General features: G+C 47.5%; 1 protein-coding gene across 6 annotated transcripts in view; it reads right to left on the minus strand.

The window, feature by feature from the left end:
- KCNJ1 (potassium inwardly rectifying channel subfamily J member 1) overlaps nt 1–23,556 on the minus strand; it is a 29,382-nt gene extending 5,826 nt beyond the window's left edge. The window contains exons 1-3 of one of the 6 annotated variants that reach the window (XM_016922262.3): nt 23,377–23,556; nt 6,869–7,038; nt 2,839–3,004 (exon numbers count right to left, since the gene is read on the minus strand). Coding sequence is in view for 1 of the 6 variants with exons in the window: in XM_001151213.4 (XP_001151213.2) it covers nt 22,736–22,765 (30 nt within the window). In the remaining 5 variants the exon portion in view is untranslated. Of the gene's footprint in view, nt 1–2,838; nt 3,005–6,809; nt 7,039–22,735; nt 22,869–23,376 lie in introns of all 6 variants that reach the window. The other 5 variants (XM_001151074.4, XM_001151272.4, XM_009424479.3 and 2 more) reach the window with 5 other exon arrangements.
- Between the last annotated feature and the right edge of the window lie 282 nt (nt 23,557–23,838).

Consider the following 23,838-nt stretch of genomic DNA (forward strand, 5'->3'; position numbering starts at 1 on the left):
TCAGAGAAGTAATGGACTCAGTCCTTGTTATCATGCAACTCCCATTTCAGCAGAGAGGGTGGTGCAAGTGTGTCAATAATCTATGAAATGACCAGTGATAAATGCCAGGATATGAAACAGTGGGAGCACTCCGGGGAGCACCTATTTTGACGAGCAGAACTGTAACCCTGAGGCCAAGCCCTGAAGATGAGTTAGAGTCACATATAGTAGAAACTCTATAAATATTTGCTGAATGATGATAAATACATTAATCAATGAGTATATAAAATCAATGAGCTTACTGTCACTTATATCACATAGTATCTGGTGGCTCCCGCTCTAATGGAGATGTCTTGTGTGTGCACTACTAACCACACTACAGGGTAGTCTTCTGTGTGACCCAGGCAGGGGCAACCGAGGAAAGAAAACGTGGGGGAGCTGAAAGAAGTTCCAAGTAAGCAAATAACGGAGCATAGAAAGCCTCAGTGAGACACTGGGCTGCAAAGGCAAGCTAGGGCCAACGGACTCTGCACTTGGTGGACCATTTGACAGGTTTTTTTCATAGAACGAAAGGAGAAACTGTTATAAAGAACATTCTTCTAGTTGTGCTTCAGAGAAAACTCATTAAAATTCCAAATAAGTCTGAAGTCTCCTCCATTTAACAGCCCTTCAAATTCTTGAAAGTAAACATATTTTCTTCCTGAATTTCCTTTTCTCCATAAAAATATGTGCTTCATTTTTATGCAACATCTACTTTAATCAGTATGTGCTCATTTTAAGGGAGGGACCAACAGTTTGTGGTCCTTACTGAATCTGATGAACCCAGGTGCAGAAGCTCTTCTTCCACAGACATCCACTTGAGAACAATTCGTTCAGAATTTGGGATTTCTTACAGCACTTACCACCCCAGCCTGCTCAGCAGTCAAACAGCCACTATGTCAAAGAGGGGAAAGGGAAAATAGGCATGGCTGTTACCGCTTCTGATTTAGAATTAAAAGTCTATTATTCCTCTATAGAAATGGAAAAAAAAAAACACTTATTGCAGTCTGCCTTTCAGCCAAACCTCTCATAGCTCATGCACATCCTTAGGTAACTTTAGGACATTTCTGAGAGTCAGGATTTCAGATTAGAGGTAGGAAATATGAGCTATGTGGCCTGAGAGGAGAAGTCAGATGATTTTCTCTAGTCCCTTTCTAACCGTGATGGAGAAGAAATTCGTTTCTATGAAAAAATTACTGCTTTGCCAACAGTCGATTGAATCTGGAAACATTTCTTGAGGATTTTCCATTGCAATGATTGAATGGGATTATGGGGCAGAGCCTCTTCCTTCTTAATCAATATAATTAAACAAACACATTATTTATTGAGCATCTACTATATACCAGGTGCTATGCTAGGAAACAATGCAAGGTAACAGTCCCTGCTCTCAAGTTGTTCACGAATAAGTAATTCAAGAATTGTAATGTGGCAGGTTTGCTGCCTTGAAAAGATTGAGGACACGATGTTAAGGCAGTCCCAAAGAGCAGACCCAGAAGGTTGGGTGGGTGTTGGGCTTGTATTCTTACTCAGCTTTGCTAAGGAAGGAAAACAAGTGCATCTAACTGCTGCTGTGGAGGACTTCCTGTTTTCTATGAAAATCATCTCAAGCTATTGGAGGATCACCACCCTGCTGGATCTGCAAAGGTTCAGAGCCCCGAGAAGCAGTAAACCATCTAGCTCCACAGACTACACTTATCACATCCAGAACCTGCAGTAGACAGAGAGTGGCATTTCCCTTCTGTTCGGTAATGCCAGAGAAGTTATCTCTGATGTCTTTACCACTATCAGGCAGCTCACACGGGAACAGCATGGGCTCTTTTTAGATAGAACTTGGCAAGGCTGGTAGAAACCATCTTTCCTGGCCTCATGGGCATAGAAGAGGGCATCTGAGCTTCAGGACTCTTCCAGGCTAGACTTGGGAATGCACTTCAGGAATACCCTACTTTTTTGTAGGGTGAGCATACTCCTGGGTCCCCACTGCTATGAACCAGAGTGTATCTGTTTCCAGGGTGTGAGTACAGCAAGGGCCTTCCTAGGTGCCTCCCTCCTTCCAGAGAAGAGAGCTTGGGGAAAAAGGGCTGGAGCATCACAAGGTCTGATGGTGTTGGTACTCTCAGGAGGCACACTGTGTTCTGTAGGCGTCTCTGGGCCAGCCATCCAGAGTATCACTTTCTGAATGACTTGTCCTTTTGTGCACAGGGGATCAGGAGAAGATAGGAGATCCTGGCCAGTAATGTTCCCAGAAGAGGTAACAGCTAGGGGCAGCGTGGCAGAGTGGACGGGATTCTAGTTCGGGTTAGCACGGACATTGATTTGAACCCTATCTCTGCCACCCAACGGTCAGGTGAGCTGAGCAAACCACTGACCTTTGCTGACACAGGTGAGTTTTCTCACCTGTGAAATGGCTACAATATACTCTCAAACATTGTTGTATGATTTAAATGCAATAGCATAGGTAAAGTTCCTAGAAAATAGTAATTATGCAATAAATAGCTACAATTATTATAACTGGTTCCCAAATTTCAAACTAGCATGGCAGTTTAATCAGGGGTCACTGGTCCAGGCCAGTCGGGGTCTAACGCACGGAGCGAAATGGGCCATATTGGAGACTACAGCCAATGGAGGAAAAGGCTTCCGTGAGAGTGATGAAGGTTCTGACAACATATCTGGTCTATCAACTATGCTAGCTTCAGAGCCCATCCTCCCAGTGCGCAACAGAAGATCTGGAAAATACAAACATGTTTTATAAAGGTTTTCTCTATAATCAGGGCAAAAGACTTGTCTTGGAGACTTGGGAACAGGATAGAGGGAGAGAATTACCCCTGGCAAGGCTGAACAGAGCGACGGTACCGAGGCTTGATGCTGTTCTTCTCTCACCCTAGACGTTAACTAGGATTGGATCTGTGGAAAAGCAGGCCACTGGAAGGGGACCTCGTACTACCAGCGAGGTCTTGGTTCTCCTGGCACATGAGGCTGGGTCTTGCTCCTGTTAAACACAAGCAATCTCACAAATCATCAGCCTCAGACCAGGCCACTCAGATCATGATGGATTGGGATAAAACAAGGCCACTCTGTAATCATGTCTGAACACCAACAAAACACAAACATTGTCCAAGCCACAAAACGGCCGAATATCCCCCCATCCTGATGAGTGTCTGCTGTTTCTTTCCCCAGAACAGCTTTAGCCTCATGTCAGTCTTCTCACCTAGATAATAAGAATTATCAACATATTTTATCATAGAATCATCACTACTCCCTAACAGCCCCTAAACCAGAGCAAAGCATTGCTTCCTTAAACCTCCCCCGCCGCATCACCTGAAACATGCCCAGATCCTACGCAAGTCCTTTCCAAAACCCTCTCAGTGAGACGCCCCATGATTGCTTATGGTGCAGTTCTCCACAGCTGCAAAAAGTCCAACTTGCTCAAATACAGGGTACTACTGGTGCTTTCTGACTGGAGGGCACCGACCACAGAAGACCCTAAGAGCACAGGAAATAAGTGTAACTATAACACAACAAAACCACTTTACAAGCCCTTTGGTGAGAACCAAGTCCATTCCGTGGCTTCCACAAGTCTTACATGCCTATGTGCAATTGGTACATATGTTTGTTTCTGTATGAAGAAGTGAAGAATCAAGGATATAGCCAAGTTAAATAGAAAAAGCCATTAAAATGAGTTAAAAATTTCAAGTTCGGCTTTTAAATTCTATCTAGCTACCTTGTTTCCCAAAGCCATGGGTTATCCTAAGATAACTATACTCTGACCACAAAAACCTATACCTCTTCTTGGCACCTTGATTGGGTCCCAGTGGAAAGCACTGGAAGCTGTGATGTCCCCACCACTGGGAGCTAGTGAAGCCTGAACCCGGGCAAGGTGTTTGTGAGGTCTTACCAGTCTTTGGTGGCAGCCCGCATTTGCTGTAGTCAGAAATCAATGCTTTGGAAGGTGAATGCTTATCCTGTATGTATTTTCTTTTTCATTTCTTTTCTTTTGTTTCTTATTTGTTTATTTATTTTTGAGACAGGGTCTCACTCTGTCATCCAGATTGGAGTGCAGTGGTGCAATCACGGCTCACTGCATCCTCGACCTCCTGGGCTCAAGAGATCCTCCTGCCTCAGCCTCAAAGTACCTGAGACCAGCCGGGCCCAGTGGCTCACGCCTGTAATCCCAGCACTTTGGGAGGCCGAGGTGGGTGGATCACGAGGTCAGGAGATCGAGACCATCCTGGCTAACATGGTGAAACCCCGTCTCTACTAAAAATACAAAAAATTAGCCAGGCGTGGTGGCAGGCGCCTGTAGTTCCAGCTACTCAGGAGGCTGAGGCAGGAGAATGGTGTGAACCCAGGAGGCGGAGCTTGCAGTGAGCCGAGATCGCACCACTGCACTCCAGCCTGGGTGACAGAGCAAGACTCCGTCTCAAAAAAAAAAAAAAAAAAAAAGTACCTGAGACCACGGGTGTGCACCACCATGCCCAGCTGATTTTGTTGTTGTTATTGTTTTTGCAGAGATGGAGTCTTACTATGTTTCCCAGGCTGGTCTTGAACTCCTGGCCTCAAGCAATCCTCCTCCCTCAGCCTCCCAAAGTGCTGAGATTACGGGTGTGAGCCACCACGCCTGGCCTCTGTATTTCCAATATTGTTTCCTGTTGTTCTTCATAATAGTTTATTAAGATATTTCAGAAATGCTAGCATGTCTCAGCTACATGAAGAAAGACCAAAAGAAGCACTTGATCCCTGCGTTGTTCAGAGTTTTAAAGAGAGAGCAGCACATCCTCAGGGGCTGTGAGGAACAGTGACAAGGAGCTGGAGCACCCTAGGCGACAGGAGAAACTCACTGCCACACAATGGGAGCTACTTGGCTATGCTAGAGATTTTCTAAGAATTTTTCTCTTCTAAAATTCAGAGTACTGCACTTTAAGGGAAAGTGTTGCTTTATTGGATATAAGTGGATTGAGCCAGGGTTGAGAAGGTAAACAAAGGTAAAAATGGAAGTGCAAGGCACAGATGAATGAAGAAAAAGGCTGGGGCTGATAACAGTCTCCAGAGAGTGTGGAATGGCCATTAAGGCGGCCAGAATGGGCTTCTGTAGTCTGCTGCCCGTTGCTGGAGACACACGCTGTGGCAGTCTCAGTGAACAGCGCCCCCTGGAGCACGATGCCAGCGGTGCCCCTCTGGAGTAGTGGCATTCTGGGCCCCCAAAGGCCTGTAGTGTCATCCGAGGCACGGATATAAAATCTCTTAAAGGTGTTGTTGGATTTAAACTCATGGTAATTCTAGGAGGCTGGGAACTGAGGCTCAGAGAAGTTAAGCAACTTATCCAAGGTCACAAAGCAGAAAGCCCAAAGAGCAAAGATTAGAAGAATCTAGATCTTCCCAACTGACAAGTATTTGCTTTTAAGCCCTAAAGCATATGTAACACAGTTGGTAAACAAAGTAGAGGGAAAGTAAATATTTATTCAGCATCAACTTACTCCGCGCCAGGAATGGTTTTCTATACATTTCCTTGCTTTGTGTGAGTGATTACATAAGAGGGTGAGAGCTAGCAAGGGTCCAAACCTTTTTAGATAGTGAGCATAAAAGGATCAGGAGGGGACAGTTTTCTGGGGTTTTGCAGCATCTACAAAAGCACTACAAGAGGAGGAAGGAGAGAGCTCGATGGAGAGGGCAGCAGGTACCCTGGGTTGGATCTGAGGGTGTGTGTTGGAGGAGAAGACCATAGGCCCTGATGTCATGAGAGGGGCCTGGTAGAGCCAGGCAGAGTTTAGAAATGGTTACGATATCAACAGAATTAAGAAGCAGCCATGAGAGCAGCTGAAGATACACTGTCCAGCATCATACTTTTTTTTGGAAGCTTCTGTGGATTGTCCTGGCATAAGCAAACGGCCTGAGGTTGTGGGAGTGACATTTTACACTTAGGGACATCTGTAGGCCTCTACAGGGTGTTGTTACTTCTTCTATAGGCAGAAGTTTGGTGTGATGACAATGGCTCCTGTGGGAAGAGGAGGCAACAGCCCCAACCCCTCCTGCCCACCCGCCAACCCACCACCTGGTGGATAAGGAAAACCTGCCAGTGACGATGAGCCAGCCCCATACACTCACTGCTCTTGCAGAGGGCAAAGCTCTTGACCTTGGAGTCAGTACTGAGGTCATGTCCAGGAAGCAGACTGGGAATACAAAGGCAAAAAAGGATACATCGGAGGTCCCCCCCGCCTCCAACCATAGAGGCTGGAGCAGGTCGTTTAACCTCTCTGGGCCTGCATCACCTGCTATTTCCTCGGCTGGAAACCCTTGGAGCTCTACTCTCCCCCACGCCACACCCACCCCCTTGCCAGCTTCTTGACCTCAAGTTAAATGTCATTTCTCAGAAAGACATTTAAATGTCAGTTTCTCAAAGAAGGAAGAAGATCCCCCTCCCCATTTAAATCAAGTTTCCTCTCCTTGCAATATTTGACTGTATGCTTTCCTTTTATTTGTGGTATGAACAGTAATTTTAACTGTTACATTTACTTTTGTGCTGTCTCCTCCACTGCCATGTCCCCAGTCCCTGCCTACCCCAGCATCAGGCAGAGAACAGAGGCTCAACAGGTATCTGTCAAGGAAATAAACAGATATAGGAAGGTGTAAATGACTCAAAGTGCTTGATTTTTGAAAGGGGCTGTGGAGAGGGCAATGCCAGCCTAACACCACTCTCTGATGCTGGTGGTGGGACTCAGTACTTGCAGAACCTGCAAGGGCAAATGATTAGGTCCCACAGCCTTTGCTTAAGAGGCTCTGCATAACCAAATGCTTACCTAGCTTTCTTGCAGCCTGGGGTGTCCAATAGTTGCTTATTGAAAATCAAGCCACTCACCTCTGTCAGAAGAGGTTCAGGAGATGATTTTCAAAACTTCATGTATAAGTAGATCTTGGGGTGACCAGCAAGAGCTGCTTGGTTTGGGATTCCACCTGTGGGACTCAGAACTTGTCACACTGTCTTTGTCAGGGCCCAGGATGGGGATGAAGGCACAGTAGAGAAGAAACCTGGTAAAATACAACACATATGGCTACTGTCTGGAGACAGAGGACAGGCCCACACAGAAGCCAGGGTGAAACTTTAGTTAGTTTGGACCAGGAACACACAGGACCCTCCACATCAGCAAAGGTAGAAAGGTCAGCTTGGGCTCCAGTGGACTCAACTTTAACCCAAGTTCTCAAACCTCTACCATACACTGAGGCCACACCTCCCTAACTAGTCCATTCTAGTTTCTAGTGAATTTAGGATTGAAAAGTAAATTAACACAATGATCCACAGTCTTTCCTATTCTCATTGTCTTTTTATTCTTATTACTATTAAAAAGAACACTGCTGCATTGAAAATATCATTGTACACATCTAGATATATAATTCCATATTGAAATCACTGTATACTCTCAGAAGATGTATGTAGACAGAAATTGTGTATGGTGAATCATATTACATATGCATTAGGATATTAGGTATTTATAGGAATCCTATAGTGGATTATTTTATAAAGTGAAGAATAATTTTTGCAAATCAAATAATCATTCTTCCACTTGTTTATCCTGTGTGTGTGTTGAGGAGGAGATGGTTGTTCTAAAAACCGGATAAATCTGTAATGAAACTGTTCTTAAGTCTCATATTCAGCCACCCACCTCAAATGGCACTGGAGTTTAATGAAGGAATTTCAGTGTTTATTAAAAAGTTGTAGCTATTATGTGTGCAGAGATCTGTTATTAGTCTGACCCTTCTAGTTCTGTGTGGTTTGGGTTGGTATTAAATCAACTCAGTCTTTCCAGACCAGAAAGGAATGGATTCCATGTGGACGGGAGGCCTGAACATGCTTTACCGAGTGTCTGCAACAAGAACGTACACTTTGTTTTAAAGAAAATATATAGGATGCCCAACCTTGACAATTTATAAAATGGAAAAAATTCAACTAATGTCCCGAGTATGGACCCTCGGAGACTAGTATTCATTATGTTGCATGAGGCAAAGAGGGCTGGTGTAGCCCAGCTTCCACAGACATGCAAGATCTAAGGCACAGAGCACCAGGTGCTTGGGTTTGGAGGCGGATTTGGATGCCTTCTAGGCCCACACCTTAGCGTGTTTGAAGTTTCTCTGTCCCAGTCCCAACAAGTGGCCTACGGGGTAAGATTTAAGAAGTGGGTTTCCAGTGTTTGAATCTGAAATCAGTCACTTACTAGCTCTAACACTGGGTATTCAGTGTGTCAATTTCCTCATCTGAAAAATGGGGGCTTTTATATCTATCTTACAGATGGATGGAAAGAGCTTAGACCACACTTGGACATAGAACGTGATCAAGCTATTAATACCTTGAGTCATACTATGTGCAACTCCAGTTTCTCCTTCAAGCTCCTGCCATGCATTGAATGAAAGGAGGCAATCTTGTCCCTATCTGTGAGGCCTTTAATCCTGGGCTGCTCTTGCTACTGTGCGGGCTGCAATAGCATCCTGCTTCTCAGAAAGGAGGTGAGAAGAGCCAGGCTCTAGGGGATTAGTGGAAGAGCCAGCATTTCTGTTGACTCCGTTGCTATGCCCCACGGGTATCACTGACCCTCAAAGGGTCAATGATTACCAGTTTCAGCTTGGGTTCTGCCAAGCCATCAGAGTTACATTAATGGAGCGGCACGTCATATCACCCACCCTCCCATGTTCAAGTGCTTTCTGGGAAAGCCCTGGAGCCAGAGGGAGCAGAGCCAGCAGCTTTGGTGACCCTTTGTTCCATGCCACAGAGCTGCCCTTCAGCAAATGCTGGAGTCGTCTCACTGGGGCTCTTCTTGCTGGCATTTAGCATGCCCCCATCCTCATTACCGGGCACAGCCTACCCACTGGGGCTCTTCTTGCTGGCATTTAGCATGCCCCCATCCTCATTACCGGGCACAGCCCACCCAGGAGCCCTCTCAGAACAGGACACTGCCCGGGAGACTTCCCAGCTGTGTCCTCCAGCAAATGTCTTGAACTGCTCTTGACCAATCCTCGTGTCTGCCTCTGAAACAAGGAAGACAAGCAGGAAGGGGGACATCCCCCTAGACCTTAGAGCCATGCCAAGGCAGGCAAGCTCAGGGCCCTCACTGAGACCGACCTCTCAGGAGAGGCCAGTGGTACCTACAAAAGGCCTGCTGACGCACTTTCTCTCATTCCTTTCCTTGTTTCTTTTCACTCAGTGGTGTGTATAATGACCTGGAAAAGGTAAAATTAAATTCCACTTTATTTCCACTTATTTGCCATTCTATCAAAATCAAGCCAAATCAAAAGAAGCGTTTCAGTCTCAAAGACGTTCCTTAACCTCTCTGAGCTGCACTTTTCCATACTCTATTGATGATTCTAGTGCCTTTGTTGTTATGGGGATTCAGTGAGAAATACACATATCCACGTAAAATGAGTATGTGAATAGCAGCATTATTCATAATAGCCAAAGAGTGGAAGCTTTTGAAACAGTTGATGTCCATCAGCTGATGAATCAATAAATAAAATGTGACATATCCATACAGTGGAATATTATTCAGCTCTAAAAAGGAATAAAGTACTGGTAGATACTACAACATGGATGGACCTGGAAAACATTTGGCCAGTGAAAGAGGCCAGAGATTGTATGATTCCATGTAGATGAGATGTTAGAATAGGCAAATCTACAGAGAAAGAGACTTAGACTGGTGGCTGCCAGGGGCTGGGGAAGAGGCAGTTGGGGAGTGACTGCTAATGGGCACCAGGTTCTTTTGGGGGTGATGAAAATGTTCTGGTATTGATTGTAATGATGGCTGTGCAACTCTGTGAATACACTGAAAACCACCTCTTACACACTTCAAATTAGTGGGTTTTATTTTATGAGAATTATATTGCAATAAAGCTGGGATAGAAAAAACACACATGTAAAGTGCCTGTCACACAGTACAGTCTCGACCAACTTCCCCTCAACTCTCACCCCACTTCCCCATGCCTTTAGGCCCTTGTTGGAACCTCGGCTGAACTCAGCACCTGCCTTCTCTAGCAAGTGGCTACTGTGATCCTGAAGGCACCACCATCAAAATGATTTTCTTTGCCACAAGAGCTTGGAGTACGGAAAGTTTTATTCTGCTCACCCTCACTGCTAAACAGAACCTCTGCTAGTGTGGGAGATGTCTCTTCTCCCAGGGTCTACAGGAGAAGCTCTTCCCTGCTGCTGCCCAGGTGTGTTTGGGTGAAGCAGTCCAGGCTGGGCCGTGGGCCCTCATACCCACCCACCCACCCATCCACCTGCACCTGGGCTCTGCAGGTCTGAGAACGGTGTTCGGTTATGATCCTGGGTTGGCAGCTCCAGGGTGAAGTCCCTCACACCTCCCAGTGCCAGAGGGCAGGTCTGTGGGATGGGAGGAAACTCACAGGGTCCCTCCTACTGCACCAGCCAAGCAAGAGCTCCTTCTCTCGGCTCTCCTGGGAGCTCGGTTTCTTTTCTCCCTCTTTCTCCTTCTTTCAGCACATCTTTTGTTTGAATGTTTTTGAGCATTTTGTTCCTTGCCCATAGCCCTTGTTGTATTCCTGGAGTCAGCAGCGCGGATGTTCCAATTCCCATTTGAGCCAGCCCCTCCGGAGACTCAGCATGACCTCGCAGACAAGCCAGAGCCCCACGGGCCCATTCAAAACCCCGCCTTGCCCCACATTTCCCCCGTGCCACTACTTCCCTCTGCTCCCCACCCCACACCACATACACCAAGGAGAGAGAAGGATGGAACGTGACTGGGATGGGGACCTTGCTGCTTTCTTGGGTGACAACAGGGCACAGAGTTGTGTTGAGTCTACATTCAAGGACTCACGGGAGAATGACAGAAACCTCCCACTGTGCATGTCCAGAGGCTGGGCCCTTTCTCAAAGGCAGGGCTGGATGTTCCTTGCGTACTTCCTGAATAAGGGCCACTATCAAGAGCTACAAAGAATGTCCCCAACCACCACCTCTCAACATCCTAATCTGGATTAGCACAAATCGTAATGATCTGTTTGATGACACACCTGCAGGGCCAAACCTGGATCTTCTTAAGTATCATAGATGCATGATGGGTTTGGGGAAAGAAACTGAAGCCCCTGGTGTGCTATGAGTACTAACTCCTATGAAAAGAAACAAGGTGGTCTAGCTGGAGCGCACGTGCAGGCTCCCCACTGAGTCTCTGGCCTTGAAACACGTATCTGGAGTCAGGCTTGAATTCCAGCTCTGCAGCTTACTGGTGCATGACCCAGCAGCTCACCTGGGGATTTTACAGAGCTAATTTCTCAATGTAATCGATTAAGCCTGGAAAACAAACAAAAAATAGTTGCTAAGAAACGTAACGAGCAGTAAAAACCCTGGAGCTCATTGTGAGCTGTTTACGGTTTTTCTTTCCTTTTCTTTTCTGTTTTGTTGTTTTGGACATACTGTCTTCCTGATTCACTTTTCTTACCCTCCCACATTTCCAATAATTGTACCCATTTTCAGTGATGGGTTTATTCTTTTTCCCCAACATCATTTGAGTCCTGACCTTTCCCACCTTGCCAAGGTCCCCTGAGCTTCACTGGAGCAGATGGAGAAAAGAGGATAGAAGGAAGCCCTCTAGGAATTGTGATGAGATTGACAACTGGGCTTAGTACTAACCAAAATGCTGGCTCCCTGGCACCCAGAGGGTGTGAGGTCCAAGCTGTGATCAGCATTAAGATTGAAGACATTATTGCAAAGAGGCAGCAAATGAGGTTGGCAAAGCAAAGATGGGGCTCCACAGGTGCCTTGAAAATAGTGAGGGGATAGGCTATAAGGCGGTGTAGAGCTGGGCTTAAACGTCACCTCTTCCACTTGTTATCAGAGTGAGTTATTTGGCTTCTCTAAACCTGAACGTTCTCCTCCATGAACATGGAAATAAGGAAATCCGTTTCCCAATGCTGAGATAGGATTAAGTGTGGGAAGGCCCAGTAGAGGATCTGGTATGGGGAAAGTCACAATAAATGCCAGGCTCCTTCCTTGTTTAGCAGGGCTGAGGGGCTCTGATGAAGAGATCAGGACTGGGACAGCCAAAGGCTGAGTTGGCACTTGGGGAAATCAGTTTTAACTCCCAGGTCTGGATTTGGGCAGGCAGCTCTCACCTGCCAGACCCAAGGATGGTACCACTGTGCCTGTGTGAGCTGCAGAGGAAATGCAGGAAGGATGCATAGTCCTGCTCGGGGCTCTTGCCAGGTCTTGGGAAGTCTTCTTTCTCCCTCCCCTCATCCCCTCCTGGAGCCTCTTAAAGAAGGCTCTCCCACCAGAACTTCCGGGCGGGAAAAGACAGCAGGCTCTGAGCTGCTTTCAAGGGGCCTGTCAGAAGCATCTTTGTGTACATGAGGCCCAGAGGGAGAAGACTGTTTATCCGGCTGCTAGGGACAAATTAAAGAAGTGGTGAAAGGCTGTGGATCAGAGAGAAAAAGATTGCCCGTGGAATGATGAGATTGGGTTAGACGAGAAGGATGCAATTGTGCCAGACCAACTGAATTTCCTCTGAGGTTAGCACGACCAGTCTTCCAGACCCGGAGGCAACCAGGGCACAGGGCTTGGTGATGGACGCCTGGCGTGATCCTTTCTCTGAAAGCTCTTGGCCAGGGTTGCAGGTACCATGGCCACCAGGCTGGGGTGAGAGGTGCATGTGCACCCTCAGAGTGCAGGGCAGAGAGAGGACCGCAGAAGAGGGAGCAGGGGAGGGGCAGCTCCACATGTGATGTACGCTGGGACAGCACATCTGGGCATAGGCATCTTGGACTGAAATTCCTACTCTAAAAAAATTTCCTAGCAACATCTTCTTTTCCTTCTCAGCACTGAATACAACTGATTTCATGTTGGTTTTGTTCAATTCAGATCATCCTCAGCTCTGTCAATGGCACACCCACCCCCGAGTCAAGCGAAACCTTGATTCACCCTTAATTCTTTTCTTCCTCTCACCTCACACGCAATCCATCAGCAAATCTTGTCTGCTCTTTCTACACAATATAGTCAGGACCTGTCTGTCCTCTTCTCTTCATCTCCTCTGCTGCCAGGCCACCATAATTCCTTGGTTGGGCTACAAAACTCGCCTGCTCCTTGATCTGTCCACCGCCTCTTTCTCCTCCTTATAATAGAGTCCACACCGTCAGAGTGAGGAAGGAGTCCTGAAAATCGGATCACGCTGCTGCCTTGCTGAGACCTTTCTCAGCTTCCCCTTGTTCTGATGACCTCAAGGCCAACTATAGCCAGGACTCTGCCACACTCCACAGCCCAAAGTCATCCCCTCTGTCACCTAGCTCACTATGTTCCCACCCCCTCTGCTCTGCAACGTGCAGCACAGCTCCTGCCCTGGGCTTTGGCACCTGCTGCTTCCTCCTTCAGGGCTGCTCCGCTCTAGGCCTTCCCATGTCTGGCTGCTCCATGTCGCTAGGGACCTAGCTCCATCACCACCTTCTTCGAGAGCCTTTTAGCATCCAATGTAAGGTAGCACCCACTGCTCCAGTGGGAACTCCATCCTGTCTTGGCTTCTTTCCATCTCTTATCAAGAGTGGCTGTCAGATTGGTTGTTTATTTCCCTGCTGGTGATGCATTCACTTATTGTCGATCTCCCCTCTACAGAATGCACCCTCCAGGACAGCAGCCCGTCTTGCCTTCCTCTGAATACCCAGCATGTGGACCCACAGTAGAGACTCTAAAAATCTTTCTTGACCAAGGTCAGTGCCCTCCCCTGGGCTGGGAGTGCCACAAGTGCAGGGACCTGTCAGCTGCATCCCTATGTTATACCCAACACTGCTCACTGGGCCTCAGGGCTCTCTCCAAATAGAGAAGGCCAGGGGAGAGAGAAGCTATTTTTTTCTCTAAGTTGTAGCTGAGCTAGTTTTTCACTTGCTCACCGAACTAATGACCAAGCAAACATCCAGGGATGGTGTGGACACTGCACATGGTGGATTCATAAGTGCCAATGCTGACAGGCAGCAAGGATGAGTGCCTGTGCAATGGCTCAGGATGCACCTGGGAGCATTGTCCCCCTCTTGTCTTTTTAAGTTAAGCTTAGATTTTCTACAGTGAGTAATAGCACATAGATCTCGTGTATTTTGAACTCAATATTGTGCCTGAAAACATACATAAAAATGTGTTTCTGGGTATTTATTTACATTTTTAAAAACTACCCAATTTTAGCATTTATTGGCTTAATAAAGAGTTTAAAAGTTTTAAAAAGTGCAAGAGCAGCTAAACCCTGTGCAAGAGCTTGGAGAAACTGAAGAAAATGTAGATAAAATAGAGTGGGCAAAGGGAATGCGAGAAGCTCCACGATGGTGAGAGATGGGGAGGGATGGGGCAGGATGGGGAGGGATGGTGAGGGAAGGCGAGGGTTGGGGAGGGATGGCGAGGGATGGCAAGGGATGGGGAGGGATGAGAAGGGATGCGGAGGCAAAGAACACTGGCAAGTAAGAGCAGCTAAGAATGAAGAGACAAGGAAATGCATGCTACAGACCAAGCAGAAGTGCCCAGAGAAAAACATCCACTCCTTAAGGAGGTTCGCAACACAGCAGTGAGCCCTACCATGAAAAACAGGCAAGAACAGTTAAATGTCAACTCTGCATCACCATATTTGATTGACGATTAACAACTGTTCAAATGGCACGTGTCTCCGTGGCAACAGCTAGGGTTTGTTGAAGGAGTGAATGGAGGAATGAATGAAAAATGGGAAGGGCACATACTTTTCAGAGTTATTTGAAGGTGAGGGAAGACAAGATGTATAAAAGAGACTGGCCAATAATAAATGTTCCATAAAGTTTTCTTGAAACTAGTTCAGTCGGGGTAATTTTCCTTCTCATCCATGGACCAGAAATCACTGACATTAACAGATCTTACTGTGTCCCAGGCAGTCTCCAGGGGTAAACTCAGTAGTTTACGGAGTGTCTATGTCACTCTATGATGTAGACAGCATTACTATTCCCAGTGTCTAAAGGAGGAGATCAAACACCAGAGAGGCTAAGTGATTGATCCAAGTTCACAGAGCTAGAAGGTTAGAATTTAGTCTACTATAGGACTCAGTTGGTAGCTATATGTCTACCTTCGGTTTAATTATTGGAAGAAACTCATTAAAACTCATCCTTTCCCATGTGACTTTGGCACAGACCTGAAAGGTGGTAGTGTATTTGCTACCAGACCCTCATGCCACCAGGCAGATCACCCCTCTTATGTGATTGAAGGCACATAAGGGGTTGATTTCACTCTACAGGATTGGGGTTAAATGGTTAGTCCCTTCTAGGCATGGAATTCCCACAGGGGAAAAGGAACAGACACTTGTTGAATCTCTGTCACATACCAGCAACTGTGGTAGGGGCTTGGCAGAAATTATTTCATTCAATCTCACAGCGACCCCATGAAGTAGGTCTAATTTTCTCTATTTGACAAGGAAGGGAACTGAGGTTTAGAGAATTTAAAAAACTCATATGAGGCAGAACTGGGGTAGGAACGCAGCTCTTTTTGAGACAGGGTCTTGCTCTGTTGCCCAGGCTGGAGTGCAGTGACACAATCATAGCTCACTGCAGCCTCTACCTCCCATCTCATGGGATCCTCCCGCCTCAGCCTCCCAAGTAGCTGGGACCACAGGCAAGTGCCCCACTCCGGGCTAGTGTATTGATTGTAGAGATGAGGTCTCACTAGGTTACCCAGTCTGGCCTTGAACTCCTGGCCTCCAGCAATTCTCCTGCCTCGGCCTCCCAAAGTGCTGGGATTATAGCCCCGAGCCACCGCTCCCGGACAGAACCCAGGTCTTAACCTGATGTCTCCACACCAAGTTCCCTAAAGATCTGGCCCAGAAGATGAGTGAATTCCTATGTCTAAGGCAGGAGGGAAAAGGAAGGAAGGTCTGGGGGAAAGGCTGGCCCTCCCTCCTCACCTCCCTTCCCTGCGTGCCCTCTCCTGGCTAGCCCTCCCGTCTGCGTCTCTCAGGGCATCTGTAGTGGGAGCCGCCTGTGCTGGGCACTGGGGTACGGCCTTCTCAAGACCCAGGGAAGTGGGGGAGCTGGGCAGGAAATTAAAAGGAGCCAAATAAACAGAGTAATTATAGATTGTGATAAGGACTTAGAAAGAAACAGTAACTAGAAGTGACCTTGAAAAGTACCCGTAAGTAGGCACTGGTGCTGCAGACGGCGGGCAGCAACGCGCAGGGGAGAGAGGAGGCGCGGCAAGGCCCACGCTCGCCTCCGCCGGGCCTCCCGCTTACCAGCAGCAGCAGCAGCGCCCCCTGGCGCCTGCCGAGGGCACTGCGCAGAGAGGTCGGCATTGATTTTAGAAGGGCGCCCGGAAGGACACCTGTCTGGCCCCAGACGGGGCAAGAGCCAGGCCTCGGATTTCTCATCTGGCAGATGACAATGATGCTATCTACTTCCCAGGGCCATCGTTCAGATTAAATGATGCAGTGCTTGGGAGAATCCGGATGGATGAGGGACACTATAGAAACATGACTTGGATTTATGGCAAGAGGGACTTCAGTGAGACATGAAGAACTGTTGACTAGACAGGCCGGCAGGACACTGTGGCAGGTTTCCAGTGAAGAATTCCATACTGACAATGTAAAAGAGAGGCAATGACCGTCTGACATAAGTGCGTGACACTGCACAGGTTTCACTGTGTGAAATGCATACATGAGTTCTTGTAGAAATGAATTGATTTTTTAAAGAAGTGACTTAAGGGAAGGAAGACGTGACTTAGGGAACTCAGGAAGTCTCTGTGCCGTCACTAAGTCAGAGATTCCAGAAGATTCTCTCTGAAGAACAGTCACCAACTGGATTATTGAAAATTAGCCCACTGCCACCTCACGGGTGGGCCTTGTAACCCACATCAGCTGGACCAAGGGGCCTGGAGACGCAATAGCCTGGAAACAGGGTGACCCCAAGGGGCAGGCGGGATGCAAGCACAGAGGAAACAAGAAAATGCTGAAGGAAGCTGCTCAGAAAAGTGGAGGCCAGGTGGCTCTGAAACCCAGGTGTGACCACAGAGGAAAGTGCCCTGAAGGCCAGAGACCCAGCTCCAATTACCAGCTATGTGACAGGGGCACGCCCAGCCCCTTTCCTGATTTTCAGAATTTCCCTATCTGGGAGACGAAGATCATGTCGCCGGGGCCTGCCTGTAATACTTCCAAAAACACAAAAACACTCTATGCACCATGTAGAGGATTATTTTTGTGAACTCCAGGGCAGGGAGCGTCAACAGCTCATAGGCAGCACTGGCATCTGCCTCAAGTGTCCTGCCTTCTCTCCATCCCCAGGCACACGCAGGGCCCACGAATGCCCAGCATCTGCTCTCCAGTCACTGGTGAAATATGGGTGGCATTCACTGTGTCAGCGTTTGGAAATTAGCCCGCCTGTGGTCTGGCTGTTGGCGTCCCTGGGGCTCCCTAACCCACATGGCTACGCAGGCAAAGACAGAAACTCTGGTGCCGCCAGCTTCCGCCCGCGGCGCTTTTCTGCGTGGGGTGCTGACTGAGCAACTGAAGCAGGGCTGCAGCATTCACTGGCAGCTGAGACCCAGGATTGGGGGCCCTAGTGGAGCTGGGGTCAATGGGGATGGTACCATGGAGGGGCATGAGCTGGGACATTTAGAACAGAAAGAGAAACATGCCGAGTGAGGAGGCAAGATGTGAGCAGCAGGGCTAGCGGGTATCCCTGGGACCTCAGACAGAAAGGAAGCTGCAAGGGAGCTTGTACCCAGTGATCACAGGCTCATTTATGGGATAGACCCAGGCAACCTGAAGAAAGGCAGAATCAGAGCAATAGCCAGAGGTGACTGTCGTCAGAAACATACCCCTGCTCCTGAGAGCCACTGCAGAGCGGGATAACTGGGGCTCGCCTCCCTGGTGCAAGCCCAGGAGTGAGGGCCTTGTGATAAGATTTCCAAAAACACCAGCCCCGTGCCCTGCCTGTCAGTAAGCGGCCACCGGAACCCCTCCCAGAAAGATAGATGCAGGCTCCGTGTCTGTAGAAGTTTGTGTCCATTTCCCGCTGAAATGGACTCCTGCCTTTCCACACCCCTAAAACCCAAGCTTCTTCCTGATCTCCAACCCACATCCTAACGGGTGAGGTTGAAGTCTAATTTCCTCTGGCCTTCAGTGAGGATGAGAAAACCAGCCCCTTCATAGATGAGAAAGCAGTTTCAGCCCCCAGCTCTCGGCCGCGCTTCTCCGGTGGCTGCCTATTCCCAGCTTCAGGTCCCAGTGGCCGTGGTCATCCGCGTGGGAAGGGATTTGCCTGCTGTGCGCTGGGTGCCTGGGTCGCACCACTCATCTTGCTGCAGTGCCATCCTCCCGCTGTCTCTCCACCCCTTTCCCCACTGCCACAAGATACTTAAGGGGCAACTTTGTAGAAATCCAAATCTGTAAACTCCACAGGCTGGGAAACACCCAGCCAAAGGAGCAGGTGTATCAGTAATAAGGGGAAGAAAATCCGAGTGCGGCACGGGGTTTTCTCCACTCTCTGGCAGCCTCTGTCCCCAGCAGACCGCATCCTGTCTCTTCAGTGGTGAGCATTGCCCAGGCTGGGTGTGAATTCTTATGCACAATGGATTCAAGCAGGACTAGGAGTGAAGAGACCCATGCTGGAAAGGACTCTCAGACCTGGTCCTGGGGAGCGCTCTGGGGGTCTCCTGACTCCCCTTCTCCACTCCCTCTGAGGGGATGGAGTATTGGGAGAGGAAACAGCCCTGTGTCCTACCGCCCCCTCCATCCCCCCCGGGGCTGCCCTAGAAGCCGACTGGGTCGGGGAGCCTGGTTGGTAGGTTAGAACGTGCTCATGCTCTGCCAGTTCGCTGATGTGTCATGCAGCCACTCTTGTACCTGCCATCCCTACTCATCCCCTTACGGGGACCAGAGCTTCTGCAGCATAGGGACTGTGTCATCACACTTCACTAAGGCCAGCACAGCGGGGGCTTCCCAGAGGTCTAAGGTGACCTTAGCCTGTGCCTGTGGCTTATCTCTGAACCCGATTCAAGCTCCCCATACTCTGTGCATAATTCATCAGCAGTCCAACACTTCCCTTAACAGCATCCAAATACCCTGATCCCCAAAATGGTCACATGCACTTTCCAGCATGAGACCGGGATTACCCTTATCTCTCTGAATATCTCATCACTGGACTCAGACTCCAAGGGGCCACACACTTCACAGAGTCTTCTCCTGTGAAAAGACCCACAGCATTTATTCACAGTTGCTGAGTTCTGCTGAGCTCTTCAAGGACAAATGGTAGATCTGGATAAAGCCAGAAAGCTCCTGAGAATTTAATCAAGGGCAACGAACCATGAGACTTCCCCTACGGGTAGTCACCTGAGAGAACTTGGGCTGTTTTAACTCTGCAAAGACAGTATTAACCTGTTGCTTTCAATTGTGTTGGGTTGCATATTTAAATCTGCTCCCTGGGGATATGGTGACACACGGATAGACCCCAATAAATACAATTCCTGAATCCCAGCCAAGAAACACTGGTGTGTGTGCAACTGGAGCAGAGGGAGGGGCAGGGACATTGGGAAATTCTAAATAAATGGAAAAATCTGGCTTGTATTTCAAGGATTATTCAGAAAGAATCTTCCCTTAGAAGCATCAGTGAGTCACACGCATCTAACCAGAATGCAAAGTTTACAAAGCATGGTAGTGGCAGAACACAGCACAGGGCAGATACACACATGCAGAGATGGACTCTGTTGCATACTGGGGGACCGATTTTGAAAAGTAACAACAGGCTTCTTCTGAGAGAGGAAATTATTCATCCAAAACAGTGCTGGGAAAATTCAGATTTACATTTTTCCTAGGGCCTTTGAGTTGCATATTCCTGCAATGAGTGAGCTGGATTTGATGAGGCTTTACAATGATTGTTCAAAATTAGTGTTTCAATGCTCTGGTTTTAAATGGAATGCTTTTGGGTTGGGTTTTATATTTGACAGCTAAGGACCTTAATAACAGTTTTTGAGAAGCAACTCCTTAGGGCAGAACATCTTTGGATCCTCAATAGTTTTGAAGCGATCTGTTCTCTGCACTATTTTTGGTTTCTTTCTGCTATTTTTCTAAAAAGAATTCAGGAGTTTCATGTGTAAGGGCATCGTTCTTTTTTCTGTTTGCTCACAGATTCTGACGAGGCAATGGCAAGAAAGGCTGACACTTTGCACATCCTTCACAATCTTCTGCAAGGATGGCTTAGAATCGTCCTGCATGGAGGAAGGAACAACCTTTGACCTTAAGGTAACTTAAGGTTTGACCTTAAGGTTTATTACTGACTTTTCTTTTTCTTTTTTCTTTTTCTCTCTTTTTTTTTTTTTTTTTTTTTTTTTGAGACAAAGTCTCACCCTATCACCCAGGCTTGAGGAGTGCAGTGGCACGATCTCAGCTCACTGCAACCTCCGCCTCCCGGGTTCAAGCGATTCTCATGCCTCAGCCCCCTGAATAGCTGGGACTACAGGTGTGTGCCACCATGCCTGGCTAATTTTCAAATTTTTAGACAGATGAGGTTTTTCCATGTTGGCCAGGCTGGTCTTGAAATCTTGACCTCAGATGAGCCTCAGCCGCCAAAAGTGCTGGGATTACAGGTGTAAGCCACTGCACCAGGCCTATTGTTGACTTTTCTAGGGGTCTATCTTTTATATGTCTCTACACTAATTTTTTTCTTCAGCATTTTTTGAAGATGTTTGTTTTTGTTGTTTTCTTTTTCCAATTTCTGCACACCCTGCTTGTTCATGATGATTTCTGAACCACATAATCAAGCCAGCCACTTTTTGCTATTTCACAGCAGTACTAATACTATTCCTGAACCATATATATTTCAGGAGAAAGAGCAGATTGGGAAAGCCTAGGCCCTTTTCTGTATACTTTTGGCTTGAGCCTAGGTCATCACAGTCTTGAATGTGGGGGGGTGAGTGGAAGGAAAAGGGTCTGTGCCATTCAAAGTGTGCTTTTTTTGCGGACTTTGGGAGTCTCTGGCTCCTGTTTCAGAGCTCCACTTCATCCTCGCCTGTCCCCATCACTCTCTGCAGCTGATCGGCCACCAGACTTTGTGTCTTCTCCCTCTTGGTAACCTCCTCCCTGATTACCCGGCCGTGGTCTTACCCTACTCTAGTCCACCTTGCACTTTGCAGGCAGAGCAACTCTTCCACAATGTAAATAAGATCTTACCCCGGTTCTCACCACCTTCCGGACACTGCCCAAGTTCCTCAGCATCACATACTAGGTCCTTCATCGTGGCACCCTGCAGCTTCCCTCACCCCTCCCCTGGCCACCCACCCTCAGCCACACCAGCCTGGTATTCCCTGTGTAAGCCATGCTCTCTGTCATGCTTGCGTATTTTTGTAAATGCCATTTCCTTGTTCTAGAATGTTCTCCCCCTGCCTCCAGTAGGCCCCTTCCTGCCCACCCAGCGCGTTTAGGATCATGCTTCCATGAGGTCTTCTGTAGGAAAAGTATGATGTACTTTCCTGTGCAGGCAGCGATGATACTATGAGCTACATTTCTGTGTCACAGTCCCCACTCATCAGGTATCTCTCCCACTAGCGTGTGAGAGCCTGTTTCCATGCACATAGCCCCTAGCCCAAGTACCTGCCCTCTAGAGCAAAGCATTTCCCAAGCCATTCAGTGGTTTCCCAGGACCTAGCATCCAAAACACAATGAGTTCTAATTACAAGCTTGTTGAAAGGCAAATGAAGAAAAAAACCTGTATGTATAATAATAATAGTCATGAGAAAGACAAGAATGAAGAGAAGAAAGACAATAGTCATCACTGGCATCTTAAATTATGGAGCCAAGGGGAGGAACATTTGGGTCACCCTTAGGATCAAACTGCCAGGCCAGAAGCAATTCCACTGAGAGGGCACCAGGAAGCCTTCAATGCATGGAAACCCTGGAGCAAGTAAAAGGCAAAGCATGTGAGTCACAGCTGAATCCCTGGACAATCACTGAGCTGTGACAAGGTGCAGGGTAGACTCGTAACCTAGCACAGAAAAACACATTACTGAGGAAAGGAAAGGAACGTGAATGGGGAATTTTGAGACTTAGCTCTTCACAGAAAAGCATGCTTGGCAATTACAAACTTCTTATATTAAAAAAAATCAGGCAAACCAAAAGTCATTAAAGCATTAAAGATTAAGACCCACTCAAGGAATTCACATACTCTGCTTCTTTGCAAGGGCAGTCTTGCACCTACACTGACTTGGTGCACCTCCTTACACAGAAGAAATCCACCTTCATGACTTGAGTATAAAAAAATGCTTTTCTGATGGCCCATACGTTCCCAGATATCTCCACCCCATCATGCTCTTAAAAGCTGAAGCTGACTTAGTGAGAATCCATTTACACTAAACAGGGTAGAGTAAGACAACACAAGTCAAGCCCATGACTGAAGGGAGCCCACAAAGACTGGGCAGCTCCTCCAATGTAACCGAAGATTCAACCAAAGATTCTAACTGCCCTCCAGCCCCAGGGCTACGGAATGGCCCAGGGAAGGCAGCGTGCAGCTCGCAACTAATAATCCAGGTACAACCAGCAGATCCAAAGCATCCAGTGAGTGGCTCTGCCAAGTCCCTGTCCATAAAAGGTCCATAGCACAATCACTATGTTTTGCTCCATTTTGTAAGCCCAGCTAAAAGGAGAAAAATTCAATCATTTTTCCTAAAGGTTGCTGGTTGCGAAAGACCAACTCCTTTTAAGCGTCTATGCACCAAATCTGTAAGATACAGATACTGGGAGAAGGGGCTCCATACCTGTTCAAAGCAGAGATAAACAGTTGGCATTCACTGGTATAGAGCAATTGTCACAACAGTCATTAGGAAGCTGAACAAATGTTGAGAAATCCAAATGTATTCATTCAGAATGGTGCAAAATTCCTATAAAGTCCTACATCAGAAAATGAAAGAAAGACATTTGGGTGAAGGTAATCAAAATGTCTGGCTAACTCTTGCCTTTTCCTGATACCATATAGACCCCACTAGCACCTTGATCCTCTACCTTAAAGATGGAAACGGCTTGGCAGAGGTTGTGTTACTAGGCAAGGTCTTGCTACAATTGAAAGGATGCCACCAGAGATGAAAACCCTACATACATCTCTGCCACCAAAAGAAGACTTTGGAATCAGGCATGATGCAACCAAAGATTCTTACTGCCCTCCAGCCCCAGGGCTGCGGAGTGGCCCAGGGAAGGCAAGATGTAGCACACAGCTAATAATCCACATGTAACCAGCACACCAAAAGCATCCAGTGAGTGAGTTAAAACCATGCTTCTATCTATCCCCCAGGAGTGGACAGACAAGTCTGCCTAGATTTGAGGCGGGGAAAAGAGGTCTAAATTTTCACAAGAATTAACTTCTTTTTCCTACAAAGAGACAATGAGGTGTTTCTCCTCTTACCTCATGGATTGCTGGAGTAAATGTAGAAACAAAAACTCATTTTCTTGGTCTCCAAGAAAGCAACCAGATTCTCGATGTGAGCAAGTCCCTGCACCTTTGATGCAAGAGTTTGGATATGCTGGGTGAGGGTACCCGAGGCCCTGTTGATTTTATGAGTCTGTGGGCCAGCTCAGACCGGCTGCCAACTCATCTGTATGCAACAGCTCTCAAAGAACATAGTTTACTTTATAACCGGATCCAACAAGAGTAGGCGTGGCAGTTAAGTGGGTGAGATACCAAAGGTGTTGAGCTACCAAGGCTAACTAAGAAGGATTTGTTTATGGAACCCTGGCTTGGAACCAGAAGGCCGGTATGCTCATGTCGATGTGTCTAAGTCAAAGGCATGAAGTTGAACACGTGCGCACATGAGGCTGGATGTTACAGGGCAGGGAAGTAGGGGTCCCCAAGGAGCCCCTCACAAAT

Source organism: Pan troglodytes, chromosome 9 (assembly GCF_028858775.2).
Source record: "Pan troglodytes isolate AG18354 chromosome 9, NHGRI_mPanTro3-v2.0_pri, whole genome shotgun sequence".
Classification (NCBI taxonomy): Eukaryota; Metazoa; Chordata; class Mammalia; order Primates; family Hominidae; genus Pan; species Pan troglodytes.